The 25,619-nt window shown below is 56.6% G+C and overlaps 1 protein-coding gene across 4 annotated transcripts in view; it reads right to left on the minus strand.

Annotated features, from left to right (window-relative positions):
* The window catches only part of MSI1 (musashi RNA binding protein 1), a 29,408-nt gene extending 7,669 nt beyond the window's left edge, over window positions 1–21,739 (minus strand). For 3 of the 4 annotated variants that reach the window (XM_027469865.3, XM_027469864.3, XM_027469862.3), the window contains exons 1-10: window positions 21,530–21,739; window positions 21,209–21,249; window positions 20,943–21,024; window positions 20,743–20,827; window positions 16,187–16,228; window positions 14,737–14,829; window positions 4,513–4,561; window positions 2,466–2,548; window positions 1,872–1,989; window positions 222–302 (exon numbers count right to left, since the gene is read on the minus strand). In XM_027469865.3, coding sequence (XP_027325666.1) covers window positions 222–302; window positions 1,872–1,989; window positions 2,466–2,548; window positions 4,513–4,561; window positions 14,737–14,829; window positions 16,187–16,228; window positions 20,743–20,827; window positions 20,943–21,024; window positions 21,209–21,249; window positions 21,530–21,588 — 733 coding nt within the window. In that variant the 5' untranslated portion in view covers window positions 21,589–21,739. The remainder of the gene's footprint in view (window positions 1–221; window positions 303–1,871; window positions 1,990–2,465; window positions 2,549–4,512; window positions 4,562–14,736; window positions 14,830–16,186; window positions 16,229–20,742; window positions 20,828–20,942; window positions 21,025–21,208; window positions 21,250–21,529) is intronic. The other variant, XM_027469863.3, reaches the window with a different exon arrangement.
* Window positions 21,740–25,619: the final 3,880 nt, after the last annotated feature.

Consider the following 25,619-nt stretch of genomic DNA (forward strand, 5'->3'; position numbering starts at 1 on the left):
TTTCCTGTCACCGGGGTGTGAGGATAATCCTAATGAAGGACAGGCTGCTCCCACCTATTCCAGGGCTTCTCCCCTCCCCCTTCCACATCCGTCTCCAATTTAAAGAAAGACCAAAAAGGGGGGGGGGGAAAGGGGAAAAGGGGCAGAGCCTGGGTCACGGATCACGCCAAGGACTCCCGTCACCTGAAGGCAGGCAAAGAAAAGGAGTGGGGAGCACTCACCAGGGAACTGGTAAGTGTAGCCGGGCGCGATGCCAGTGTAACTTCGACTCGCGTAGGTGGCAGCCTGGAAGCCTGGATAACCTGGGGAACAGAACAGGGCGCTGTTACTGCAGCCTCACCGTGTCCCTCTCCTTGGTGCCCGGCTGCTCACGAGCAGCGTGACCACTGCCCTCAGAAAGAACACACACACACAGCACAAAACCCAGGGAATCGCTGAGGCAGGGAACAGGATGCATGTGAGCTGGCGCTTTAACAGCCCCATTGACTTTTTCCCTCGCTCCCAACATGTAGGGACACGAAGGTTTCCTTCTCAGCAGCTCACAGCTCTGCAGAAAGCCTTAGTCTGATGCGTCAGCTGGACTTAGGGACAGATCGGGGAGGTGGTGGCATCTGAAAGGCTGAAAGCTCTGAGTCACTTTTGCACCAGAGATGCTGGCAAATGCAGGCAGAGCACTTCTTCCCGGAGCCGGGCAGGAGGACAGTGCCTGCCACTCCCGGGAAGCCGTCCACCTCTACAGCACAGGCCTGTGAGAACGCCGGACGTTGACTCAGAGACGAATATTTGATTTGAGATCTCCCAAGAAATGAATACGTGGATTCTGCAATGACTCAGCTCGAGCCTCGCTACTTTAAAATTCAGATGGCTTAGAAAAGGCAGAAGCCCAAACCGCAGGCTGAAGATTTGTTTTCCTTCAATAAGTCCAGTGAAAACACTGGGGGAAAAAAATGCCCTTTTGGGGGTTTTGTTCAGTGACTGCCTGTTATCGGCAGGCTTAGCAAGGAAAGCCAGGCTGAGTACAGCCTGTCCAGCAGCACCAGCGATGATCCTGAGCAAACAGAGTGCTCCTGGTTCGGCTCGAGGCTGGCCAGAGCAGGGGGAGGGAGGAGGGCTGGGAACAGAGACCATGCTGGAAGGTTCGTGCTCCATTCAGATCCAGGCACGAGGCTTTTGTAGACCTGGAAGTGGAGGCTGCTAAAATCTTGCATCTGAGTGCATCCACCTCAGAATCACTGAGGGACACGAAACCCAGCTGGCTGTCACTGATGGCCCTTTATAACAGTCCCACAATAGGGGTATGGTTTTCCTTGCACTAGCAGATACTTGCTGTCCGTGGGAGGGAGGGAATGAAGTGAGACAAAGCTTAACTAAAATGTTAAGGGCATTTTCATAGTCTTCAAGCAACAGTAAGAACCTTTATAAGGGTGACTATTTCAAGTGGAAACTTTGGGGCTCTTCTAGGAACTAATCCATCAGAAAGCCTGTAGAAGCACAGGGGGAAAATGCTTGGGCATGGATTATTCCGCATTTGGCTCAGCTCTGAGCTGTGCCCTGTTCCACAAGAGCCATTAGGAGTTACTGGTTATACGCTACCATGCGCTGAGCTGCAGAGGAACAGAGCTTCCCAGCACTTGGCTCCCTCCGGGCGGCTCCTCCGGCTGTCACAGGACAGCAGCGACAAGTTTGCAGTTTTTCCAGGTGCCACCAGAGGGCAAGTTGTGATCGCAAACAGGTCCCGGCACTCCCCGGCTGTCCCCAGCCCTGCACCAGGGAGAGCTGCCCTTGGCCGCCCTGCCCGCTGCTGGCTCCTGGCAAGAAAACCTCGGAGCTGCTGCTGGGCACGACTGGGATGAGATTTGTCCGGGGCTTACCCAGCATGCCGATCCCGAGCATGAAGGCATCCATCCCGTAAGGCATGACTCGGGACCGCCCTCGCGCTGAGCCCGTCGGGGACATCACCTCCTTCGGCTGGGCTTTTTTGCACTCCACCTGCAAGGAAGACAAGGTCAGACCCGGCTGTGGCCAGCACAGAGCACACAGCCCCTGGGCTGGGGGCCAGGCAGGTTGCCCACCAGGATGGCTGTCCCCAGCCGCCACCTCCAGTCCCACCTGCCCGTCCCGCTGTCCTTCCCCTGTCCTGCACGCTGCCAGCCTCCCCTCACTCTGCAGACACAATGGGCACGGAGGAGCTCAAACACTGCTCTTATCCAGCCCTTCATGTTCCACCTGGCCCTGCAATGGGGCCTCAAAGCCTCATTTTCCTCCTTTCTGAATAAAGGTAGTGCTCTGTCCCCTCCCAGGCCACCGTGAGGTTTCACTGTAACTTCAAAACCTGCAGCACTGCACAGATCCAGGCACAGTTCACTCTTCCTGAAATGCCAGCATCGTGCTGGTTCACCTGTGCCACTGTGCCCCTGTTCCACTGCCCTGCTCTCCATCAGGTACCTCCCTGCCCAGCCACTCACCATTTTGTTGTTGATCTCGTGGAAGTGGATTTCACAGACTTTTTCCACAATGTCTTCACTTTCAAACGTGACAAAGCCAAACCCTGAAGAAAAAGCAAAACCCCTTGGTCAGGCGAGAGCTCTGCAGAGTTCGCACCCATCCCCTGCATTCTCTTATTGGCAGGAGAAGAGAAGGAGCCACAAGCTTCAGGGACAGTGCAATCAGCCTTTGGAAATGGCTGTGCCCCATCTTCCCTCTCCAGCAACTGCTGCCTTTGTGCAGAAGACAAGACCATCCCTTACGGACTGCCCTTTCCTTCTCTTTCTGTGCATCCCACCCCCTGCTCTCGACCCAACTGTTCTCAAAACCAAGTGTTTTTGTTTTGCTTTGTTTTTTAATTTTGCTATTTGCAAGGCAAAGCACACGCCTGATAACTCTGGGGAGGATCCCAGCAGACGCTCACACAAAAGGAGCTGGTAGAGCAACGACCAGCTGCTTGCCAGGACATCCCCATCCGTGCTGGAGGCAGCACACCCGCAGTAACACCCTGCTCATTTCCTCTTCGGCCACTGCTCATAAAACCTTGCATAAGCGGGCAAGTATCAGCGACATGGTTACAGGGAAAGAGAGGGAGCTGCACAGATAACGCATAGGCAAAGCGATCCGCAAAGCTTCACCAAAGTTTAGTCCTGGGGGTAAGACACAGCACGGCCCTGGCCCATGCTATCACCTCCTTTCCCCCACCAAACCCTCTGCTGACAGTTTTGGCAAACACCAGCAAGGGTGGGCAGACTAAATTCAGCTGACTAAGCTGTTTCTGGAGAACTGAGGCAGGTTGAAGGATCTCTCTAGGCTAGCATCACAGCCACGCAGGGATTAAGCAGAGCTTTCTGCTTTCCAGAACAGCCGGTTTCATGCTGCTTTACAATAACTTTCAAGGACGGGGATCCACTTTTTCTCTGTACTACAAAAGAATCTCTCCACAAACCCTTCCCGTCTGCCCGTGCCTAGGTAGTTACACACCATTCCTCTCAACACCCATGTGTGGAGGGGCTCAGGAACTCAAGAGCGAAACCCTGATGCCAAAACCTGTCCTGAGACCTCTGCCAGGCCCACGCTGCTGACAGGGCAGCAGGCAGCTCCCCCTGCTCCCTCCTTAAATACCCAACAACTCTCATTAACTAGTGACTGAAGGGTACCCATGGAGGAACAGGGGTTGGAGCATTTCTTCCCTTTTAAGATGAAGCTGGAACACCATCCCAAGGCATGCAAACAGAACAGATGTAATGTTGTGTTTTTTTTTGAAAAAAAGCAAAAAGAACCGAAGGGCACGTAGTGCAGCATGAACAGAAGGAAGTGTCCCCTTCCTGATGTGGGGGCAGAGGTGCTCAGAGGGGCTTCAGACAGCTCACAGGGCTGCTTCTGGCCCCGACTTGGAAGATGCTGAAGCCAGGTTCGTAGGTTAAGCTGTTTCCAATCAATCTGAGTCGGTGCAGTACCGGTGTCAAGCCGTGCCAGGAACTGAGGCAGGCAGGCTGCAGACACATGCGGGGAGCGGGAGGCAAGGACACCCATGGGTGGGCTGGGTCTGGAGCTCACACACATTACAGCCTTGTTCCCATCCTGTAACCAGACCCCAGCAGGGCTCGTGTAAGAAAAAGGTGACCTGGGAGCACAAGCGGGCTCCCAGCCGAGGAAGGGGTGAGAGGCAGGCACTCCTCAGCCTCTCTGTCAGTGCTCCCGGGGCTCGGGTTACACAGGACAAGGTAAGACACACACTGCGGGCTGGAGCCACCGAGGTACGCGGGGAGGGGAGGGGGCCGCCTCCTCTCACATATCTGCAACTCAGCGAGTTTACAGCACAGGAAACGCACTGGACAAAAGCTCTCTGTGCTGCAAGGGACGCTGGTAAAGGATGCAGATGCAGAAGGATGGGGCGACTGGAGGCAAGATAAAGAGCAGCTGCGACCCGCGTGCCCTGCTGCTGGGATACCAGCGCCTCCCTGCTCAGGGCAGGAGGGGGACCCTCCCTGCTCCCTGCTCCTACAGCCAGGAGACCGCTCTCACCTCGGTGTCGGTTGGTTGTCTTGTCAAACATCAGCATCGCATCGTCCACCTGCAAAGAGAAGGGCTCCCATCAGGTTACTGCAAGCATCGCCGACATATTTGCGCAAACGTGGCCTCCCCAAACCAGCAAGGATCATGACCTCCCATCCCCAAGAAGAAAACAGGGTACACGCACCAGGCTCATCCCCACAGCGTGCTCCTTGCCCAAACCGAAGCCCCCCAGCCCGGGGCAGGTGCTGCCGGGCTGAGCCCCTTGCCCGGCCCCAGTCCCTGCCGGCTCCCCCCTCCCCACGCTGCAGCCAGCGACCCCAATTGTTTGCCTGCGGCTCCAGCCGGGGGGCAAAGAGCAGGGAAGGCATTGTTCCCAAATCCCAGCCTCAAAGGAGAGGAGAATTAAAGGGGGGGAGAGAAGCAAAGCTGGAGAGGGGAGAGGAATAAGGGGCCTCCCAGCGACGGGGGGAAGCGGAGGCCTCAGACAACAGAGCCCGCCTGGGAAAGCTGGGAAGCGGCCCCCGCCCCCACCCCGGAGGAGCCTTTCCTCTAAGTGAGGTTTCCCACTGCTGGAGGCTGTAATTAGAGCAAATTTACTGCAAGGCCTGAGCGAGGGCTGCCTCCCCGGGGGGAGGGGCGGCCGGCTCCCATCCCCCAGCCGGCCGGGGGCTGCTCGCCTCCATGGTGAGGCCAGCGCATCGCCCAGCACATCCCATCGCCCAGCACATCCCATCGCCCAGCACATCGCCCAGTGCATCGCCCAGTGCATCCCATTGCCCAGCACATCCCATCACCCGGTGCATCCTCATCGCCTGGTGCCACTTCCCCCCCCCACCTTCCCACTGGGCGTTTCCTTGCAGAGACACATCTGCACCGCGCCGCAGGTCAGGCGGAGCAGGGTTAAAAAATACACTTCAATCCCCTCCGTGTAAGCCCCAGTGTAAACCTGTCCCACTGACCCATCCCTCCTCTCTAATACCGCTGCCTTAATCCGATTATGAAACTGGACGTGCAAGTGCTCGGGGGAGGCGGTGGCAGTCTTCGGCCAGCAGCTGCCCGGCGTTGCTGCCATGTGCGAGGCGCCTGCTCCCCGAGCAGCAAGTACCCAAACTCCACGGCAGGGAGGGGACAGCTCGCCAGCATGGGCACTGCTCTTAACTTCAGCTCCCCACAGACAAAACAGGGCACCCGGCTCCACCTCGGTGCCCTGAGCATGGAAGGAGCCATTGCTAACGTTTCCAGTGCCACCGTGAGCAGAGAGACGTCATCGCCGATGCCCTTGGGGTTGTCCGACACGTCTGCCCTGCAGGAGCGAGGTGACAACAGACAACCTGGCTCCCACTCATCTTGCGCTTGTCCTGTCCTGGCTCTGCCTCCCTCTGCAAAGTCACCACCACCTGCAAAACGTGAGCAACCCAGCCGGAGCCATGGGACACGTACAACTTCGCACAGATCTGAAGCGATGCCTCAGCAGCTTCCCAAGGTGCAGCCGCGGAGCTGGGGGCTGAAAACACCTCCCTGTGCTGCTGTTCCCCACCGCCCCTCGCTCCTGTCCCTGCACCACTTCCCTTCATGCCTGTGATGGCGGGGAACCTGATGTGGCTTAAATTTTTACTGGCTGTTTTTATGCGTTTTTTAACCCAGCTCACAGAAAGGTTGGGCACACGGCTGACCTCCTGCATCCGATCAGCCCCAGCAGCCTCCACAGGAGCAGCTGCACGTGGCAGAGCCCCACATGTATGAGTGCAAACCCAGCTCAGGGCACCAGCCTGGGCAGCGGCCGCTGCGCTCCCACAGCGCTCCAGCACTTGGAGTGGGGAGAAGGGTAACAGCTTCATCCCAAACCAAGCTTTGCACGCTGAGAGGAGAGTCGCAGCCTGCCTCAGCCTGGTCCTTTTATCAAGTTTCTGCCAGTGCTTTGAAATCAGGTGTCTGCTCAGCACCCTGAAACGTACTGGTGTTGTGAGAACCTATTTATGATATATAACATGTGCCTTGTTGGAAGCTGGCTCCTGTCATGAGCTAAACTGAAATGGACACATTTATATGGACATGTAGTGTATATATATGTAAATATGAATACTATGTATGTGAAGTAGTCTTACCCCACCCAACTCTGGGGCCCAAACTTTACGCAGAGCTACAACCACTGCATTTTATTGCCAAAAAAGCCTACGTACGACCACCCCTTCTCATCCTGCCCAAGGCAACAGGTGAGATGCGTTTGGTGGTCTCAGCCCGGCATGGCTCCGCTCAGCTCCCTGAGGCAAAGCCGAGCCCAGCGGCCTCCCCTTGGCCCCATGGAGGCCGCTCATGCCTCGTAGCCCTCCGGGTCAGAGAGGAGGCCGAGCCCCAGCACCTCCGCTTGGGAGCCGAGGACAAAGAGAGCCGGTGCTGGCCGGGAGGGGAAGGCGGTGCTGAGGGGGCAAGCGCCCCGGTGGGCAACCATTGTGGCGGCAAGGCCGCCGGGAGACCCCCGCCGCGACGGGACCGTCGCGGCGGGGGTCTCCCGGCGGCCTCGCTGCCACAATGGCCGCCTGCCGGGGGCCGCGGTGGGCCCCAACAAAGGCGGCCGCCAACGGGAGCCGTCTCCGCGGCAACGCGGCCGCCATTGGCAGCTGCCGCCCGGATTAGAGCGAGCGGCGGGGCCCGCACAAAGCCGCCCCGCGGCGCCCGCTCTCCTCAGCCTGGGGGGGCTCAGGGCGGAGGAGGGAGAGAGGGTCCGGCGGGTCTCTCCCGATGGAAGAAGGTGAAAAAGCACCGGGGCTTCACCTCCCTCCTGCACCGACCCAGACGCCGCCATCTCGCCTCAGCCCCTGACCATGGGGGGCCTGAGCGGGGTGTTTAGCGGGATGCGGGCGGAGGGGTGGTGAGGATGAAGGGCGGATGAAGGACTCTTTGTGGTTCACACAGATCCCGGCCCCTGAAGGGTGGCAGAGACACCTTGGCTAAAAGCAGCCAGAAACACAGGTGGGAGAAGCGCACGGCAAACAGCACGCAGGCTCAGCAGCACCCCGAAGTTCATTTTAACAGGGTGTGGAAGTAATCTGTGATCAAAACTGGACGTGAACAAAGGCTTTCTCGCTGGGTGAATTGTCTTTCTCCCGCTCTCCCCCTCCCCTTAAATAAATATTTGTTTCAATTCTTTAAACACAGTCAAAGAAGCAGATCGCTTTACTGGAGGACTGTTTAGCTTAGTGGTCAAGGCTCTCTCCCGGGGAACTATTTAGCTTGCTGGTCCAGGCAGCAGTTATCCAGCACTGAGGTTACAAGTTCAAGGTTTGTTAATTCGGAGAGATGCTGCCTCTCCCCGTGCTTGGCCACGTGGGTCAGAACCGTCAAGAAGAGAGGGGTGACAGAAGCAGTACCCCTTGCTCTTTCGATGTGTCCTTCCCAAGGAACCCTACCATAAAGGATCACTTTCTGACAGGTTTCTGGCAGTGAGGGAGTTGGTACCACGTCCCTGAGCCTTAAACCCAAGGTAACATCACCTCTGCATTCTGCCTCCAGAGGCTCTCTCTAGCTTTGGAAGCCAAATGGGAGTGGAAGATAAAAAGGCTTTGGCTCAGTGGAAGTAACACATCCATGAAGTGGGGGAAAAAACTCTCCCTGAGGAGGAACTCCTCATCCTTCATGGAGCTGCCCCTGCTGCAGGTGGGCCACAAGCAGCACCCTCCTGAGAGGCCCTTCTGGAACCACCACATGATATTAGCAAGGTTGGGGTGACAGGGAGGAAAAGTGACAGGTTCACAAAGAGACTCTCCACCAAAGCACCCCTCAGCCCAGCCAAAACATTCAGGTGCCTCCCAAACAGGAGACATTTTATACCAAAACAGAATGCAGCACGATCCACCTGGGCTCAGCCAAAAAGCCTGACTTTTTTCAGTAGCTTAGTCCCACCCTACCACCTTTCAGTCTTCCTGGGACAGCCGTGGGTCTCTCTACAAAATAGAAGCCAATGGCAGCCTCTTGCAGATTTTAAATAAATAAATAAAAATTTCCAACACAAGTTTGATGAGAAACATTGGATGCACTTGCACACAGGCAGATCTTGGAGAAAGTTGTAAATATTCAGGCAAAGGCTTTGCAGAGACAGGTGTCTTCCACCTGAACAGCAGCTAAAGACTGCTTGGCTGGTCCTGGAAGGAACCATGGCAACATATTTGTAGGGGAAAAAAAAACAAAACACCAGGGTGGTGAGACAGCTTCAGCATGGGAAACATAAACCAAATGATCTAGAAAGGGAGGATGGCCTCCCTTTGGCCATCCCGTCAAACGGAGGGCATTAGCCACCCCGAGAGGATCTCCTGGCTGCTCAGACAGGGCAGGCTAATTTTTGGGAGGAGAAAGCACCGACCCAGAGCCCATGGAGCAGGCATGCTGTGCCCACACGGCACCAGGTTTCTGAGCCTCCTTACCCCATTCTGCAGAAAACAAGACTAAACGGAGAGACCGAGCCCGCTCCGTGCCACAGGTGAGTGGGTCAGCCTGCCCAGGTGTTCCTGCCTGCTCTCACGCTGCACCGTGGGCACCTGGCAAATATCAGATGAACCACTGAAGATCTGAATGACCATTAATGCTAGCCCATTTTTGGCTATCTGCCTACCAGATGCGGAGCACAGAGCACCCTTTGTTCCAGAGGCTTTGTTACCACCAGCCGAACTGCCTACTGCCACAAGAGAGGTGATCAGATTCCCCTTCTCCTCCCCTCCCCATCTGTTCCTCGCAACCGTGTTACGTGTGAGAATTTGCATAAGTTGCCCTCTGATCAGCGGAAGAAAATCCAAAATCCAGTTTGGAAATCCACTGCAGGTTGACAAGTCGCTTTGATCCCCGAAATTTCCAGAGAACAGCAGATTAAAGATTAATTAATTAACATTCTCCCAAAGCAAAGTGAGGGAAATCGTGCCTAGCCATAGCGCAGGAACAAGTATTCCCTTAAAGAAACTCCCTATCAGTATCTAAAGATTCTCCAATTAGTCAGCAGGGAAAACTCATTTAATATACCCGAGTCAACCACACCATTTTTCTGGCAGGTGTACATGAATATGCATTTGTGACAGCCATGCAACCTGCCATTAAATCCCGCGCGCGAGATACGGGGCTTGTTCCCTCGGTCGGGACAGCGCTGGAGTCATCGCCTGACTGAGATCTCAGAATCTGTCTTAAGCAAACGGTCCAGAATTTGGACTGAGTATTAGATGGCAACCTAAAGGTCAGAATCGCACTCAGACCTCAGCAGATTTTTCCTTCTTGTTTGCTTCCAGGATATTTTTAGAGAGCAGGTCTCTCTCTGGGCACGATCTACCGCACTGAGAGACGGAGGTTTCGTGACCGACTCATCCAAATATGCAGATCACCTGCAAGCCCAGGGACAGATGCAGCCTGTTTTTAAGCACTTTTCAAGCACTCTTAGAGCCTCGACTGATTAGTGAGTCACGCAGAGGCATCATTGTGAATATATTCTTTGCACTTCTGCTTCACTAAATGCAAAAGCGCACAAGAAACACCAGATTTGGGCCCAGGCCCCCATTTCTTCCAGCAGCTCTGCACCCCTAGCTTCTGAAAGGCCCAACTTCCCCCCTAATGACAAACGAGACCGGCTGCACCGAGATAGAGCAGAGGCCCACACCGCCCAACAACCCCCAGGACACAGACAAACAGCAAGTCCCTTTGGAAGAACAGAAGGACAAGGGAAAGATATTGCGACAGATCCCAGGATCCTCCCTCAGCTCCCAGCCAGTTGTGATTCAGGGATTTCCCAAACCTGAAGGGGTGTCTGTATCTTTACCATGAATTTGTCCTATCATCTTGGAGCCTATCTAAATTTGAGCAACAACACCCTGGGGCAAAGATTTCACAGCTTAGATGAGCTCTATGACAAAAAGAGACCTTATCTGCTTTGAGCCTCTTACCTTGTAATTTATTTGACCCTCTCTACCCCAAAACCTTGTCAGACCAACCCTTGGAAAAGAAAGAGGATCCAAAATTATTCTTCACTAATTACTTTAAGTATATAACTTTGCCTATAAGCTCAGAGACCCAACAGCCCAAAGAAATTTCTCTGATGGTCAACCCCTTTGTCCCCAAAAAGTAATACAGAGCAACACGTTCCCACAGGTTGAAGCAGGAAAGGAGGAAGCTGGGACTCAAGCTCCTGAGACATCCTCATACGTGTTGAGCAAGACAGAGAACTAGCTATGCCTGAGGTGCTGGGTACGAGGTACCTTCCTCCTCTCCTTCTGTTTCAGGTTTCCGCGAGGGTGGTAGCCTGAGTCTAGAGACGATATTGAAATACTTCCTTGTGAAGTCTCAAGATCTCCAACACTCTCCACCTTAAGCCAAGACACTTGGCTACCCATACTGTGAATGTAATTCTTTTCCTGGACTTCAATCCTACAGTTGAAAAAAATCTCTTCTTTACAAACCATGTGCATGTTCCCATCTTGCATCTCAGAGATACTCGAGTTTTGGAGCCAGAAGTATTTCCTAGAGATCCCACCACGTTCAAAGCCCTAGCAGCTGCACCTGACAAACCAAAGCTGGCTTGAGAGCACTTCTCAGTCTCTCTTACTGCACTAAAACAAACAAACAAACAGAAAACCACTTTGTATTTTTCCTCATGAAAACATCAGCCCATATTTTTCATTCACAGTTTTGGAAGGGAAAAAAAAAAAAAAAAGAAAGCTGTCCTTCTTTGAACCAGAGAAACTCTCACACTATTTGGGATCCTCTTTGAAGCATCACCTTTCTTTCCCCTGTCAAAACCAAGCATTTCGATATGAAGAATGGGGGTGCCAGCCTCTCCATTTCTTCCCTTAACCCTAAGTAAAGCTCTGGGATTTCCTTCTCACACATTTTCATTTTTCTTTTGTCACTTCCATTTTACGAGGCTCAGAGAAGGTTTTGCACTCAGCAAGGAAAGAAAACAAAACAAAAATAGGACAATAAGCAGAAATGACAAAATGGAAAGTCAGACTCAGTGATCTTGTTTTCTGAAATGGGAAACCGTTTCATTCCGAGCCCAACCAAACTTCCATATTTTCTTCCCCAGCTAATGAACACACAAAGCTCCAAGTGTTGCTCTGATCTGAGACACACCAACACCAGCTACCTTGGTAGACTCGTGAGCTGCAGTGCACAAATGTGGATGACAGAACATTACAATAATCGTATTTGGCCCTGTCTGTACTGCAGGCCATAGCACTTCCTCTCCTAATCCCTACAGCACATACGTGCTTTCTGGCTGGACTAGAGGGTATTTTTTAAAAAGCATCTCTCCTGATTTAAAGGCTCCAAGTGGTGGCACACCTACCCCACGCTTAGGCTTACAGCCCCAGGGCCTCCTAGAAGATAACCTCCATGCAAAGCCAGCAGCACTCCGTGCTCCCTTGTCCTCAGAGGCAGAGGATGGCCTCTCACCGAAGCTGAGAGCCAAACGGAGCCTGCCTTTGGATTCACAAAGGTTGACTGAAGAGCACAGCCAGGAGCCTGATAGCTTGATCCTGAGGAATCAGGACAGCGTGACTTGTGCTCCCCTCTCCTTCCTCTCTAGGATCTAACCGTGGCTGCTCCCACGGCTTCCTGAGCAGGCAGGAGGAAAGAATGATTTTTCCCCCTGCCAGATCCTGGAAAAACAGGGAGTCTCTCAGAGGAAGAGGGAACAGAGACAAAGCCATTTCCCTGGACGGTGAGTCCCCCAAGAAGGGCACCCTTAACAATTTTTTCACAGCCAGTCCCAATCCGACTCCAGAATACTGTCCCAGGTGACTTAGACAACGTTGCTGGTTACACAACAGAGGCTTTCCACCATGTGGCTCACCTGCCTGAAGCTTCACCTCTCACTTAAAGGTGCCATAAATTTAGGAGGTGGAAGACCACAAAGTCAGGTGCCAAGCGTCCCTCTGGAGAAGGGATCCCAGGAAACCTCCGAAACCCAGGAGGCCCCGAGCATCATAAAGAGCCTGCGTACCAAAGTTATGCTCTCCGTAAGAATGACTCACGTCTGAAATGTGGGCAAAGGGCTGTTCTTAGCCCTGGAAACCACAGAGGCACATTCAGAGCTCCGAACCCCAGCGCTGATGGCCACAGAGGCTTTCCTCGGCCATGTGTGCCCCCAGCAATCCCCCGGCCAGCCATACGGAACCACCACCTGCAGAGAGTTTCTCGGGGAACAGCTTTCCTGGCCTCCGATGAATTATTTGAGGCTTGGCCTGGAAGATGGCTAGAGACCAGGGAGCACGCTTCGCGTCAGAGCTCTGAGGAGTCTCTGCTCGGCTGAAACGGCCAGATGAGTCAGGAAACAGCCCCAAAACCAGAGAATCAATGCGACCAGCCCTGACCTCTCCCCATGGAAACTCCCGGGAGCTGAGAGGCCAGCTGCATCGACCTAATGCAGACGGAGCAGCGGATGTCGGCCGGGATGCTGCGTCTTGGGCAATGAATGCACTGAGCTGTGCAGAACCCTCCCTTCTGCCCAGTCCTAAGAAAACAATCTGACACAACCACTCCTTGCCAGTCTCCTGGTGTAAGGACTCCGTTCAACACGCGACCATTAAACAAGAGGAATGTAACAGGGTAACGCTCCAAAAGAACTGGAAAGGAGTTCTCAAACTGGACTGTGACTGCTTGCAAACTGAGTGCTACATGACATGCTTCTGCTTCACATTAACAAGGGTACAGTTCAGGTTAAAAGGGGATTACACCCAAGACATTTCAGCTTCCTATCAAACACAGCCAGCAGTAGAAGCACAGAAACACATGCGGCTGACAACCTTCAGATGACACAGACACATGGACACCACCACCTTTAGTGGAGCCCTTCAGTGACAGCATGTAAAAGCTCCCAGGGACAAACAGTTCGCTTATTTCTAACAGAAAATAAAAACCACACAGAGCTTATGACTCTCAGACACGAGGATTTGTGATGACTTTTGCCATTATCACTCTCTTAGGGCTACGCAGAAACAGAAACAAGTCTCACTTTGCAGTCACAACAGCACTCCAGGCACACACACAGTTGACTTTTGAAACTGAGCGAAGGTACCAAACAAGCACTCGTTCCAAATTGTCTGCCCAGATGTTCCAACGATCTGGCAAAACTGATTTCAAAACTCCCCTCCTTTTCACCAACTAACGTGCCTTAACGTAGCATCACCCCTTTGCATGATCTTTCAGAAGACAACGAATACTGAAGCCTTCATCCCTCACACTCTCCACAGTTCCCATGGCACTGTTCCACATCCAGGATGCTATCAGCAACATCCTGGCCAGTTATCACCCAGCAAACCACGCTCTGCCACCCTGGCCAGGGGGGAAGACCCCAACAGCTACTGTTTCCAACTCTTCCTGCCCCAAAACAGCTAAGAAGCACACAACACCACCGAGCAACAGTGAACCAGACCCAGTGCCCTGCCTCAGAAGTGACCACATTCGGCATTTGGCTGCAATGATCCCCATCAGTTCCTAATTTCATTAAAAATCTTGGGATCCTTCAGTCTAACACCACTGCTTTGCTCCTGAGGAGGCTCACAGCCTCCTGATGCAGCCAAAAGGCCAAGACTGAGCCTCCTCCATCCTCCAGCCCCGTTGTGACGAGTGATTTGCACACCTGGCTGTCACGGAGCAGGGGCACAAACAACTTCAATCCACGGGAGCCTACTCTGCCCCGAGCCACCAGCTGGCACAGAAGACCCAGGCCAACACAAGGGACAGCCAACATGCCAGATTTTATCCAAACATCCCAAAACAACATCAGCACCTGCCCAAGACTCAGCAGGAGAACTTTCAGGACCCAAAAGGCTTATTTTTAATAAAGGATTACAGAAATATCAGTCACAAGGCTTGGAAGCAGAAACAGGCCAAACCCCACAGGTTTGATGCTGCAGCAGCCCTGTTGAGAGTGTCTACACTCCTTCCTTCAGTGTCCAAACAAACTGCAAATCCGCAGGACCAAAACGCCCAACAGGCCTCGGGATAAGGAAAAATGGAAAACCATTTCCCATAGCCCAGGTCCCAGAGACTCCAGAAACAAGCACAAGCTCTTTGTTTCAAACCAACACGGGGCTAAGTCTGCTACAAAGACAGCTACCCAACCTCTGTAACCGACCTTCCATTTACTTAACCCCATACAAAAGCCTCGCAGGCTCCTAATCCCGCCGCCAAAAAAGTTCAGAAAACTCCCGTTTGCCCCAGCAGCAACAGCTTTGATCCGACGCCACTCGAGAGCCTTACCTTCCCGAACTGCTCGAAGTACTGTTTCACATCCTCCACAGTAGTGTTCACTGACAGACCACCCACAAATATCTTCTTCGTTCGGGTCACCATCTGGAAAAGGGAAGGACAGGAATTCACCAAATAAACTGAGAGCAAAGCAGAGAACGGGGCTCCAAAGGCCACGAGCTCACCCTCTGCTGCCAGCCAGCGGCTGCCCCTTCCTGGCAGCCGAGCTCCAGCCCTCGGCGCGCTCCAAAAGTGCTTCCCTGCAGGCACACACCAGCTCACCAACACCTCCTCCTCGGACAGCAGGCTCCAGCCTTTGCCGAGCTGCTGCCGCTCCCTCGGTGCCCCCAAAACCCCGAGAAGCAGGGTGTCACATCCCCAGCCTTCCCCCGGAGAAGTCTGTTCTGCTTCCCCCGAAAAGGAGCCTGGACAAATCCCAGCTAGATCCTGTTTTGCCTTTGCAAGGAGGCAAAGACCCCTGTGCCACTTCTCACTCGTGCCTCTGGGACAAGGGGAGAAGCAAGCTGCCCTGAGAGAGGCCACTGCTGCCAGGCGGAGGCACACTGACATGCTTTGAACTGGCTCTCCAGCTGCATCCTCCCCTTCGCTGCTTGGCTACACCCCTGCTCTCAGAGGAACACATGGTCCTAATTACCCCAAGGAGCATGGGGCTAATCCGCAGCAATTCCCTGCCTTGGAGAGCAGCCCGTTCTAACACTAAAGCACCTTCTGTCACCAAACTGCTTAATGGAATTAACCCAATTCCTACCATGTGCTTCCTGGCTCCAGTTACTCGGGATACCTGCTCACCGATTGTTCGTGGGGCCTGACCTCCTCCCTCCCCTCCCAGCACCAGCCTCCCCTTCCCTCCGTGCTTCCCTCCAGCTCTTCCTCCCGTGACAGCACCAGGAATCAAGACAACGAACTTGGAAACTCCCAGCCGAGAGCAAACCTGACGGGACACCCAAAGCCTAAAAGCAGCAACTGCTCACTGTGACTTCAGAGCCGCTGGCCCCTAAGGTCCAACACCGAACTCCTCCTGCCTTTGCCAGAGCTGAGGCACACGAGGGCATTTCGTGCAGTGAAATCCTTCAGCCCGCCCCTGCCACGCACTTATCCACAGGCAGCTGTGCACATGCAGCCCTCTCTCCTCGTGCACTGCAGCACGGAGCTGTCCCGTGTCTCCTGCAGCTTCAGGGCTCTGCCTGCAACCTCAGGAGGAGGAGGAGGTCTCCCTGGAGCAGAGCGCATCGCAGCACTTCTAACGTGTAACCAAGGGGCCTGCTGGCTCCTCCAGCACTACAACCCCCAGCACCGCAGCCTGACGGCCGGGTCAGACCATGCCCAGCACCAGTCCTGAGCAAACCCCAGGGAGTGACCCCGCTACCCGCACCGGCAGCCCCACGCAGGGGACAGAGCCTCCCCGCCACGACTCGCCCCTTCCGAGGGCCGCGGTACCTACCTTGGGCTGTGCTCGGCGGGGGAACGCTACCTTCGGGTCAATCTGAAAGAGATGTTAGAAAGCAGAGCTGAGCACCCTTTTGCTGCCTCTTTACACATGCAGGATTGCCTCCGGGCGCACGGCCGGCTCTGCCCACGTGGCTCACCTCGCTAAAAGCCCGCAGCATCTCCCTGAGGAGCACCAAAGGAAGCAGGGCGCAGGCATCATCCCCCACTCGGCACAGTGCGCTGAACGGAGACTACAAGTCCCAGCATGCAGCAGCTCGGGCTGAGCGCTGGGCAGGCGGCACCCAGAGCCCAGCACACGCCGGGATTAACGGGCTCGGCTGCACCCTCCCTCCTGGCCTGCCCCCGGCTGCCCCGCACCACCGGCGTCGCGCTGAGAGCGCTGCCTTTTGCCTCTTTGCTCTCCCTTTCACTCGCCCTCCAAGCACGGAGCTCACCTGGCTAGCGGCAGGACGGACGAGAGGCGGCAGGCGAGAAACCAAACGCCTTCCACCCCGTGACACAGGGTGAAGCAGCCAAAGAGCCGCCAGGAGGGTGCAGAATAAACCCAGGAGCCCGAAGCCTCCCGCGGAAGGCGCGCAGGGGCTGTGGCCGCGGGGCAGCGTGCCGCCCCTCTCCACACAATGAAGCCGAAGCCTCCCCTCGGCGCGCTGAGCCCTCCATTGTGCCTGCTCAGCCGCCACCCAGGTGCCGCGCGTCCCGCCGGGCTCCCAGCGCCGCCACAAAGCCGGGAGGACGCGAACGCAGCCGCACACCCGGCGCCCATGGAGCCCGCGCTCCTCCTCTGCCTCCACCTCTTTCTTTACAGCCTATTTTTTACGGCAACTCCGGCGAAGTTACATCACGTCGGGGACGAGCCAGACCTACAAATCAGCTGAAGGAGACCCACGGCACAGGCAGGGCTGGCTCGGCCCCGCGCTTGGCCGGGCTTGCAGCTGGGAGGGCAGCCCAGAGCATTGTCCCAGCAGCCCGGAGGGAAGCTGTGTCTCTCGCCCGCCTCCCGCTGCTTTGTTCAGCCCGGCCGCCCTCCCGTCCCGCGCCCTTTCACTTGTCACAGCCCCGCAGCTCGGCCTCCCCGGGCCCTTCCACCAGCTCCTCTCCCTGCCTTCCCCACCTCCGGCCTGACTCACGGCCTGCAACATAAATAAACCCGGCACCTAAGTAAACAGAGGCAAAAGTGAAGTGCACAAATAAACTCAGAAATAAAACCTCCGTCCCCAGGCTGCGAGCAGGAGGATCAGAGGACCCTCTGGGTGCCTCCCTGGGGCATGCGAGCCGTCCCCCTCTCCCTCCCCACACACACACATGCCCTGCCTGGCCAGCGCGGGCACCCACGGCGAATTTTGAGGACAGGGGGACGGCAGGAGCCCAGGAGGTTGATGGCAGATAATAAGCAACAACAATAATCCACTGTCTTTTACTTCTCAGCCAGTGTCATTCAGCCCCTGCCAAGAAGATGCTTTCATACTCAGCAATGCTAAGCTCGGCCTCATTTTCTCATTACCCTGAGTGTGATCAACTGGGCAGAGATAACGCGTCCTCCTGGCTGCAGGGAGCGGGCAGTCGCTGCCCGAATTCTTCTGCACAAGCAGCTATTGTTGCAGGTAGAGGGAGGCCCGGGCGAGCGGCTCAAGGGGCAGCCCTGGGAACACGCGGAGGAGAGCGAGTTCAGCGCCGGCCTCAAGTTACTAAAACTGGACTGCTCCTCGGTGGCAGGAGGCTTTCTAATTAAAGCAAAAGCACCGGTACCTCGTTCCCCCCTCGTTTCTGGTGTTAAAACAACCAGCCCCAGAGGAGTTGTGTTTCAGTGTCACCCGCTGACGTCACGGATCCTTTTTACGAACCCAGATAGAAATCTGCGAAGAGTGGGAGCATTCAGAGCTGCTCCGATTGTATCCCAAAAAAAAAAGAGAAACAAAAAAATCCCTGTATCAGGCTACGGCAAGTGGAAGTCACCCGATCACAAGCCGCTTTCGCTTCACCCCACAAGGCTGTAGGGACACCTGACGGTGCAGGTGTACTGGGGGCTCCTCAGTAACGCTCTCCATGCCACCAGCCACCATCAGCACCTCCTGCATGAACCTGGCTGGCATCGGTGCCCCAAAGCAGGGCCAGGGCAGGGCAGGAGCCACAAAACCTGATGGCTGGGCTCCTTCCTTCATCGCACCCCTACAGCCAGCCTCTCTCCATCAGCCGGCACTGCCCCCAGAGCCAGGCTCTCCACCACAAAAGACAAACCCAGCAAAAAGTCAGGGACGGCAACAAAGAAACGAGCGGGTGACCCAGCACCACGGAGCCTGCTCTTCCCCCAGACAGAAGGAAGAAGCTCAAGGCAGCGGCCAGCTGCAGCTTTACAAAGTCACGCAAATCTTTTACCTTGAGACTGCCAAGCCAATTCTCGTATCAAGCATTTCCATAAATAACCCCGTGGGCTGCTGCTATCTAGCTTACAAACAAAGAGGAGTCTGCAAAGCACAAGCTTCCCCCGGAGAATCAGGCCAACAGCGCTCGTTAGGGTAGGAAGAATTGGAAAACAATGAAGCAACAAGTTGGGCAGACACCGTCGACCAAGTGCTGTTTACCAGGAGACACCGAGCCTCGAGAGCAGGCTGCCCTTTCAGGACACCGGGCCTTTTCCTGCAAAGTTTCTTAAAACCCTAAATTAGGATTCAGATGAGTTTGTGTCATTTAACCCGTGACTCACAGCAGTTTCAGCTCAGCAGGCAAAAGGTGCGCGGAGGCTCCATGCAGGACCAACCTCTCACCTGGCAATTACCGGGGCAAAACACCCCAAAACACCTGACCCGGCTGAAAACCAACCAGCGTTAAAAACCAAAAAGGACGGGGAAGGGGATCAAAGTTGCTAACAAAGGAAGGACCCTGGCGGAACAGCCCCCACGCTCTCTGCCGCGCCGGCAGGGCGAGCGGAGCAGATGCAGCCGGGAATTTCAATGGCCGGCCGGTCCCCACGCGCCCTCTGCCACGAGGCCGTCTGTTCCTGCAGCACCCACCCACCCCTTCCATTCCCTTCTTTTTCCTTCCCTTCTTTTCCCTTCCCTGCCCTCATGGGCCGCGGAGCAGTGTCGCGGAGGCAGTGGCAGCTCAGAGAAGAATGGAGACCCAGGATTTCACCTCGCTGCTGGCCCCAAACCCCGCCAGGATCGCTGCCCCGACGGCCACCCGGCCCTTGCCCTTCCAAGAGGGGTCCACACCAGCCTGCGGGGTGCTGACGGGACTGGCTGATCAGACACCGTGTTTACACAGGCTAGCAAAACAGAAAGAGGGAAAAAAAAAAGAAAAAGCTGGGTCCTCCTCAAAATACTTCATTGTAACCCTGCCCCAGAGCAAAGCTCCCTTTCCATCCCTCCCAAAGGAGGAGGTTTGGGGTCCCGGGGACCCAGGCCCAGCCAGGAGGGCTGGGAGAGGTTTAACCCCGAGCTCCCGGGGGGAGGAAGGACCTGTGCACATCAAAGGGAGCGACCCAGGCGGTTAAACAGGAACAGACACAGATCTCGCTGCGACTCTCGCCGTAAACCCGCAGAAAGGGGGTCTCGCTCTCCCGCCCCCTCCGTTGTGCCGAGATAAAGGCGAGGATGCCCCAGCCACGCGCTGGAAATAAAGTTGCTCGTTTGGGCTCCTTGCCTGCCCGTGCCCAGGACAGGAACGTTGTCGCCCTTTTGCCATCTCAGCCCCTCGCAGCCCCTGCCGCTCCCCAGCCCTACCCTCACCTTCACCCCCGGGGCAGCAACGCGGAAAAGGAATCCAGGGGAAGGGAAGTCACCAAAACTGCAGAGCAGGGACCTCCCACTCAGACACCTCACCCCCACCCCCCCAAAACCGAGCCCGCACATCTCCCGAGCGCCACAGAATCGCGAGGCGGGACCGGGTACCAGCCACCCCCGGCCCCGGGAGCTGCCGAAATCTCCCCCGTGAGCCCTCCCGGGGGGCTCTGGAGCCGCCTGGGTTTGCAGAGCGAGAGCCGGAGCCGCGGCTGCTGCTCCCACAGGCCGCCGGTGGCCCACATGGGCGGGCGCTGGCCAGGCTCGGAGACAATAAAGTCCTGCACCTCCGCCAGCGTTACCAAAACTTCGCCCGGGGATCGCTGCGGGGCGCGAGGACCGACCGAGGGGCGAGCACGGGCGGCAGCGGGGCCTCGAGCAGGGAGCAGCGCCGGGGGCACGGCACCCCCGGGGAGCACGGGGGGCGGCTCCCCCTCTCCCAAACCCTCGCCCCCGCTGCTCTCAGGTGTCCCGGCTCGGCAGGGGGCTCGTGGCGGCCTCGGAGGGGCCTCAGGGTCGGCGGGAGGGAGGACGAGGGCCCCGCGGATCGATGCCCGGCCGCTGGGGCAGCGGTCAATAGCGAGCCCGGAGCCGGGGCGGCAGCCACGCTACCAGCTGCTAAGTGAGGTGGAGAAGGGGCCGATCGATCGCTATCAGTAATCGATAGTTTACAACCTCTAACTGGAAATCAAACACCGCAATCGATGGCTGCTCCGAGCGCGGCCGAGCTCCGCCGGCGAATGCACCCCTGAGATGAGAGAAGTCATCTCACCGTCTTGGAGTCCAGTTCATGTCTGGATTGGGCCAGAACCTTGTCGACGCCAGCCTGGTCCATGAACGTGACGAACCCGAAGCCCCTGAGCCCCGCAGCCCGGGCAGGAGAGGGGATGCGGAGAGAAGAGAGAAAGTTGGTTAAAGTGGCGGCCGGGCCGCGGCGGGGGCGAAGGGAGGAGCGGGCCCCGGCCTCCTCACCTGGATCTCTTTGTCAGCGGGTCCCGCATCACCAGGCACTCCTTCACCTCGCCGAACTGGCTGAAGTACTCCCGCAAACCCTCTGCAAGCACAGCGCCCGCCGTGGGTGTCCCGGCACGGCCCCACAGCCACCACCCCCCCCCCATAACCCCCCAAAACCCCCCCAAAACCCGCTCCCACCGCCCCCCCTCCTTTATCCCCAACCCCCCCCCCCCCCCCCTCTCCCCGGGGCACCGCCGGCAGGTGCGGGGCCGCCCGGCGCTCACCTTGCGTGGTTTGCCAGCTCAGGCCCCCGATGAACATTTTGCTGCGGGAGGAACGGGGACAGCCGTGAGCCGGGGGGGGGCCGCCGAGCCCCGCGGGGCCGGGCGGGGAGGGGAGGGCGCGGATCGGCCATGTTGGCACCGCCGCCGCCGCCGCCGCCTGCCCGGCCCGGGGGGGAAGAGGAGGAGGAGGAGGCGGCCGCGATCGTGCACCGGGAGCCCGGGGAGAGGGGGTGGGTGGGGGGGTGGGGGGGGGGTGGGGGGTGAACGGGGTGGGGAGGGTTAAAGGAAAAGGGAGGTGGGGGGGGGGCGGCGAGCCGGTACCAGGGGTCGTGCGGGGAGTCCGGGGAGGCGAGGCCGGGCTGGCTGCCGTCTGTCTCCATTCGGACCTCTTCTCCCTGCGAGGAGCGGCGCCGCACTCCCGGGGCAGATGAGCGCTGGAAAAGGGGCCGGCCGGCCAGGCCATGCTGCCCCCTCCCCCGACCCCTCTCCGCCGGGCGGGGAGGGAGCGAGGGAGGAGGGCCCGGCGGGCACAACCTGCCCGGCTCCTCCCACCCCCGCCGGGCTCCTCACGCATAAAACCCGCCGGCAGCGCCGGGGCCGAGCGCCGGGAGCCGCGCCCGGAGCAGCACCGGGGGGAGCGGAGCCGGCCCCGAGCCGCCCCGGCCCCGCTTTGTCCCCGCCACCTGCGGACAAAGAGGCCGCGGGGCTGCCCCCGGGGGAAGGACGGGGCCGGGCAGGGCCGCTCGGAGCCCCCCCGAGGGAGAAAGCCGGGGCTGGGACCCCCCCGGTGGGATCCCCCCGAGGGGCCTCGGGTCCCCCCGTGGGGCACCGGGCACCGGGCGGCCCCCACGGCTCCTCCCCGGGCCCCCCGAGCGGCTGGGTGGGGGCAGAGCCCGGCCCCGCTGTGCCCCCAAATGCTGCTTGCACGGGACCTGCTGGCAGCTCCGAAGCCCCCGCACGCAGAGCCCGGTCTGTGCCCTCCCCGGCTCTCTGTGGGGGGGTGCAGGTGGCCCCTAGGTCGCCCAGCAGATCCCTCGGTCCTGTGAACGACCAGGCTCACACCAAGCCACTTGATGCTGGCTCTGGGGTTCATCCACATGCTGGTGGCTTTGGGAGGGGGTCTGTGGGCTCCCTGCTCAGCTCCTGCAACCCGGCGTGGGTGGCTGGAGGAGCTCAGTGAGGAGCGAGTGAAACGCTGGTTGTCACCTGCAAGGCTACAGCGAGGTGAGCCGGAGCTTCTCAGCTGGTCGCACAGTGCGTCACCCCGAGACAGGGCACGTGCTGGCAGCCGTGGCACAGGGGAGCCCAGCAGGGCACAAAACCTCTGCTGGTTGGAGCTGTGAGCCCGTCTCAGGACAGGGCTAGCACAGGGTCCCAGGCTGTGGTCTTCTAGCAAGGGCCACCATGCTGCCAAATATTCTCCGTGCACGTCTCCAGCTCCTCTCCCATCTACCACGTGCCTTCCCTGTACCTTCCATTACTGCCCAACACAAGGCACCAAACGGCTCTCAGATCAGCACCAGCCTCAGCTGACCTTTCTTCCCTTTCTTCCACGATCACTTCATGTGCCAACACACCTCATCTCCCTCCTGGCCAGGAGCCAGGACACCTTGCTTTAACAACACCTTGTAGCAGCATCTTTCGTAACCTAGGCTCATCCCAAAGCCCCTGGTGCAACCACGAGTTGAATACATCTCTTCTGTTTGTTAGCTCTCCAAACCCCCATTCACCCACTCTATTTCCCATGCTAGGTCGGTGACACCATCCCATCTCCTGGCCCCGTACCTGGGTGCAGCTACACGTTCATAACCAGGCTTGGCAGCCACCTCTGGGGACCGAGCTGTGCAGCGTCCCGGTCGTGCCCGCAGAGCAGCCCTGGCTCCCCCAGCCCAGGCTGAGCTGCTTCCGCACTAACCCACTCATTCCACAGGGCTGAAATCACCACACTGGGTGGAGGTGCCTCCAGAGGCAGCTGGGCTGCTGAGGAAGAGAAACAGAAACCACGCACCGAGGTGGCACCACGGCTGGCAGCAGCGGGGCTGAGGCAGCATCTCTGCCATCTCCCCTTGTACATCCCCAAAAAAATGGGCTATACCTGGGCCACCAGCGAGCCACCGGTGCTGCCTGCCGTGCTGCCCAAACCCACTGCTGCTGCGCTGCCTCCCGGCACCTGCTCTGATTTGGATGGCAAATACTCCAACTGGGGGGCTAATGTTTTGCAAGTCACCTAGCACAGCTTTCATGCTCCATTGATCGCCCAACTTAGGCAGAGAAGTAATGCTAATTAAACACAAGAAAGGGAAAAAATAAAAGAAATGAGATCAGTGTTCGGCATGCTAAGAAACAGGAGATCAGTGTTGGGCATGCAAAAGGACAACACCCCTTTGTTTACTACCAGTGCATTGTTTTTAATTTTTAAATGCTTATTGTCTACAAGACAGATAAAGTAAAGCAGTCTGAGAGAGACAGCATTAAACACTTTGTCGTGTATATCTTTGTTGCATTATGCTTCTTCTTTTGGTCTCTTCTCCACCAAAATAATATTGGAGAAGGGAGAACAGGGTCAATGTGAGTTAACATCTGTGCACACAAGGGGAAAAAGCATGAGTCTGCAGGAGGGTTTGGATGGAGGCTGTGGTTGGACTTGCATCACCAGGAACGATGGTACACTGCACCACGGAACTTATTCCAAGGCCCTTTCCAAAACATAGGTGTAATACTCTGTATTTCCACCTTAGGACCCCAAAGCTCTTTGGTGGCATCATTGCATTTCTCTCTCTAACACACGAGAGAGGAAGTCCTGAAAAAATCTGTTGATTAGTGACAGTAGGAAGCTTTCCTCCCGGAGAAGTAAATATATAAAACATTCCAGACCTTATGATTGGAAAGATGATCTCCAAATATAAAATAATGCAGCATTGTGTTCCTGGGGCTGCAGACAGACAGCTGTAGTGCCTCTGTGGCTGCTGCTGAGAGGTTGCCAAACACCAGCGAGATTAACAAAACTGCTCAGTTTCCTTGCCGCTATTCAGTGTCTCGTGTGTGGTAGAGTGACACTATCAAAATCATGTCCACTTCCTGCTGAGGACGATGATTGGCAAAGCTCTGCCCAGCACCAGTGGCAGACACTGGAGTTATTCATGGGGAGAGGGAGGCTCCAAAACGTGGAGGTTAGGGGAGGGGCAGGGCAGCGGCGGCCTCTTTTACTCCATCACACGCGGCTTACGGAGAGACCAAGTCCTGGAGACCTGTCTCTGTCCAGGAGCCAGGAGCTTTTGGCAGTCAGGTCCTCTGAGAAGTTTTGTTTTTCATTTCGTTTGGGCAGTTAATAAACAAACTTCAATCGGAATCCAAATCATTTTTGTAATATTTGCGTTACGATGCTGAACAAGCAAACCTGGAAGACATTAGCTGCAGCCCCGCCGGCGGCCTGGGGGCGATGCCAGTCTGGGAGCGCCTTCCTGGAGTGCTCCCGTGCTGCGGGGTGATGCTGGCCCTCTGGAGAGGCTGATGGCAAACCTGCCCCGTGCACGGGCAGCCACCGCGGCTGCCTCAAAGGGAACCTGCTTGGGGCAAGAGTCAGGCACCTTCGTGGAGAACTTCTTAGAGAACTCACAGTATTTTGGCTCTACTCATGTTGGGGGAAGGACACGTGCAGCAAGAGGCAGAGAGGCACGGCTGTAAAGGCACCAAGGATTTCTTTGCTGTCTAAGAAACCTCACTGAGCAAGAAGATAAGATACGTGGTGCAGAACATCAAACAGCAAGGTGGGAAAGAGGAGAGGAGAGGAACGGGGCTGCATGCAAGACAAAAGGGAGGGGAAGGATATGTGTGGGTGAATAAAGAGCAGAATAAAGGGAAGTACGGAGAGCAAATAAAAACAGGGATAACTGGAAGAAAGGAGTGAGGGAGAAGAGAAGGGGAGACCACCCCAACTACCACAAAACAGCAAGAAGGACTGGAACTTCAGAGACTTGAACTTCATCTGCACAGAAGGGAAAATAAAAGTAAAACATAATTTGGCTCTCTCAGAGAGAGAAGAAGAAAGGAAACGAGAGAGCTTGTAGCACAGTGAATAGGGATCCAGCACAAAACAGCAGAAGAGGAGAGGTCTCTGAAGGACAGCAGGAGACCGCAGGCTTCCACTTGCTGTCCTGGAAACGATGGGCACAGGAAAAATCAGAGCCCTTCCTGCTGCTTCCCTCTCCACAAGCCCCAGCAACTCCGTGGTGACTGCTCTACACGACCCTGTCTGCAGCGAGGCAGTGAGCGAGGGAGGGAGCACCGGAGTTCAGCCACCAGCCGTGGAGCTGCCCCGCTGACCAAGTGACGGTGCCAGCTCCCTGCTGCACAGAGGGCTCCCCTCCCCGAAGGTGGGCTGCAAACATCTCCACTCCCCATCAATCTCTCA

This window comes from Anas platyrhynchos, chromosome 16 (genome assembly GCF_047663525.1).
Source record: "Anas platyrhynchos isolate ZD024472 breed Pekin duck chromosome 16, IASCAAS_PekinDuck_T2T, whole genome shotgun sequence".
Taxonomy (NCBI): Eukaryota; Metazoa; Chordata; class Aves; order Anseriformes; family Anatidae; genus Anas; species Anas platyrhynchos.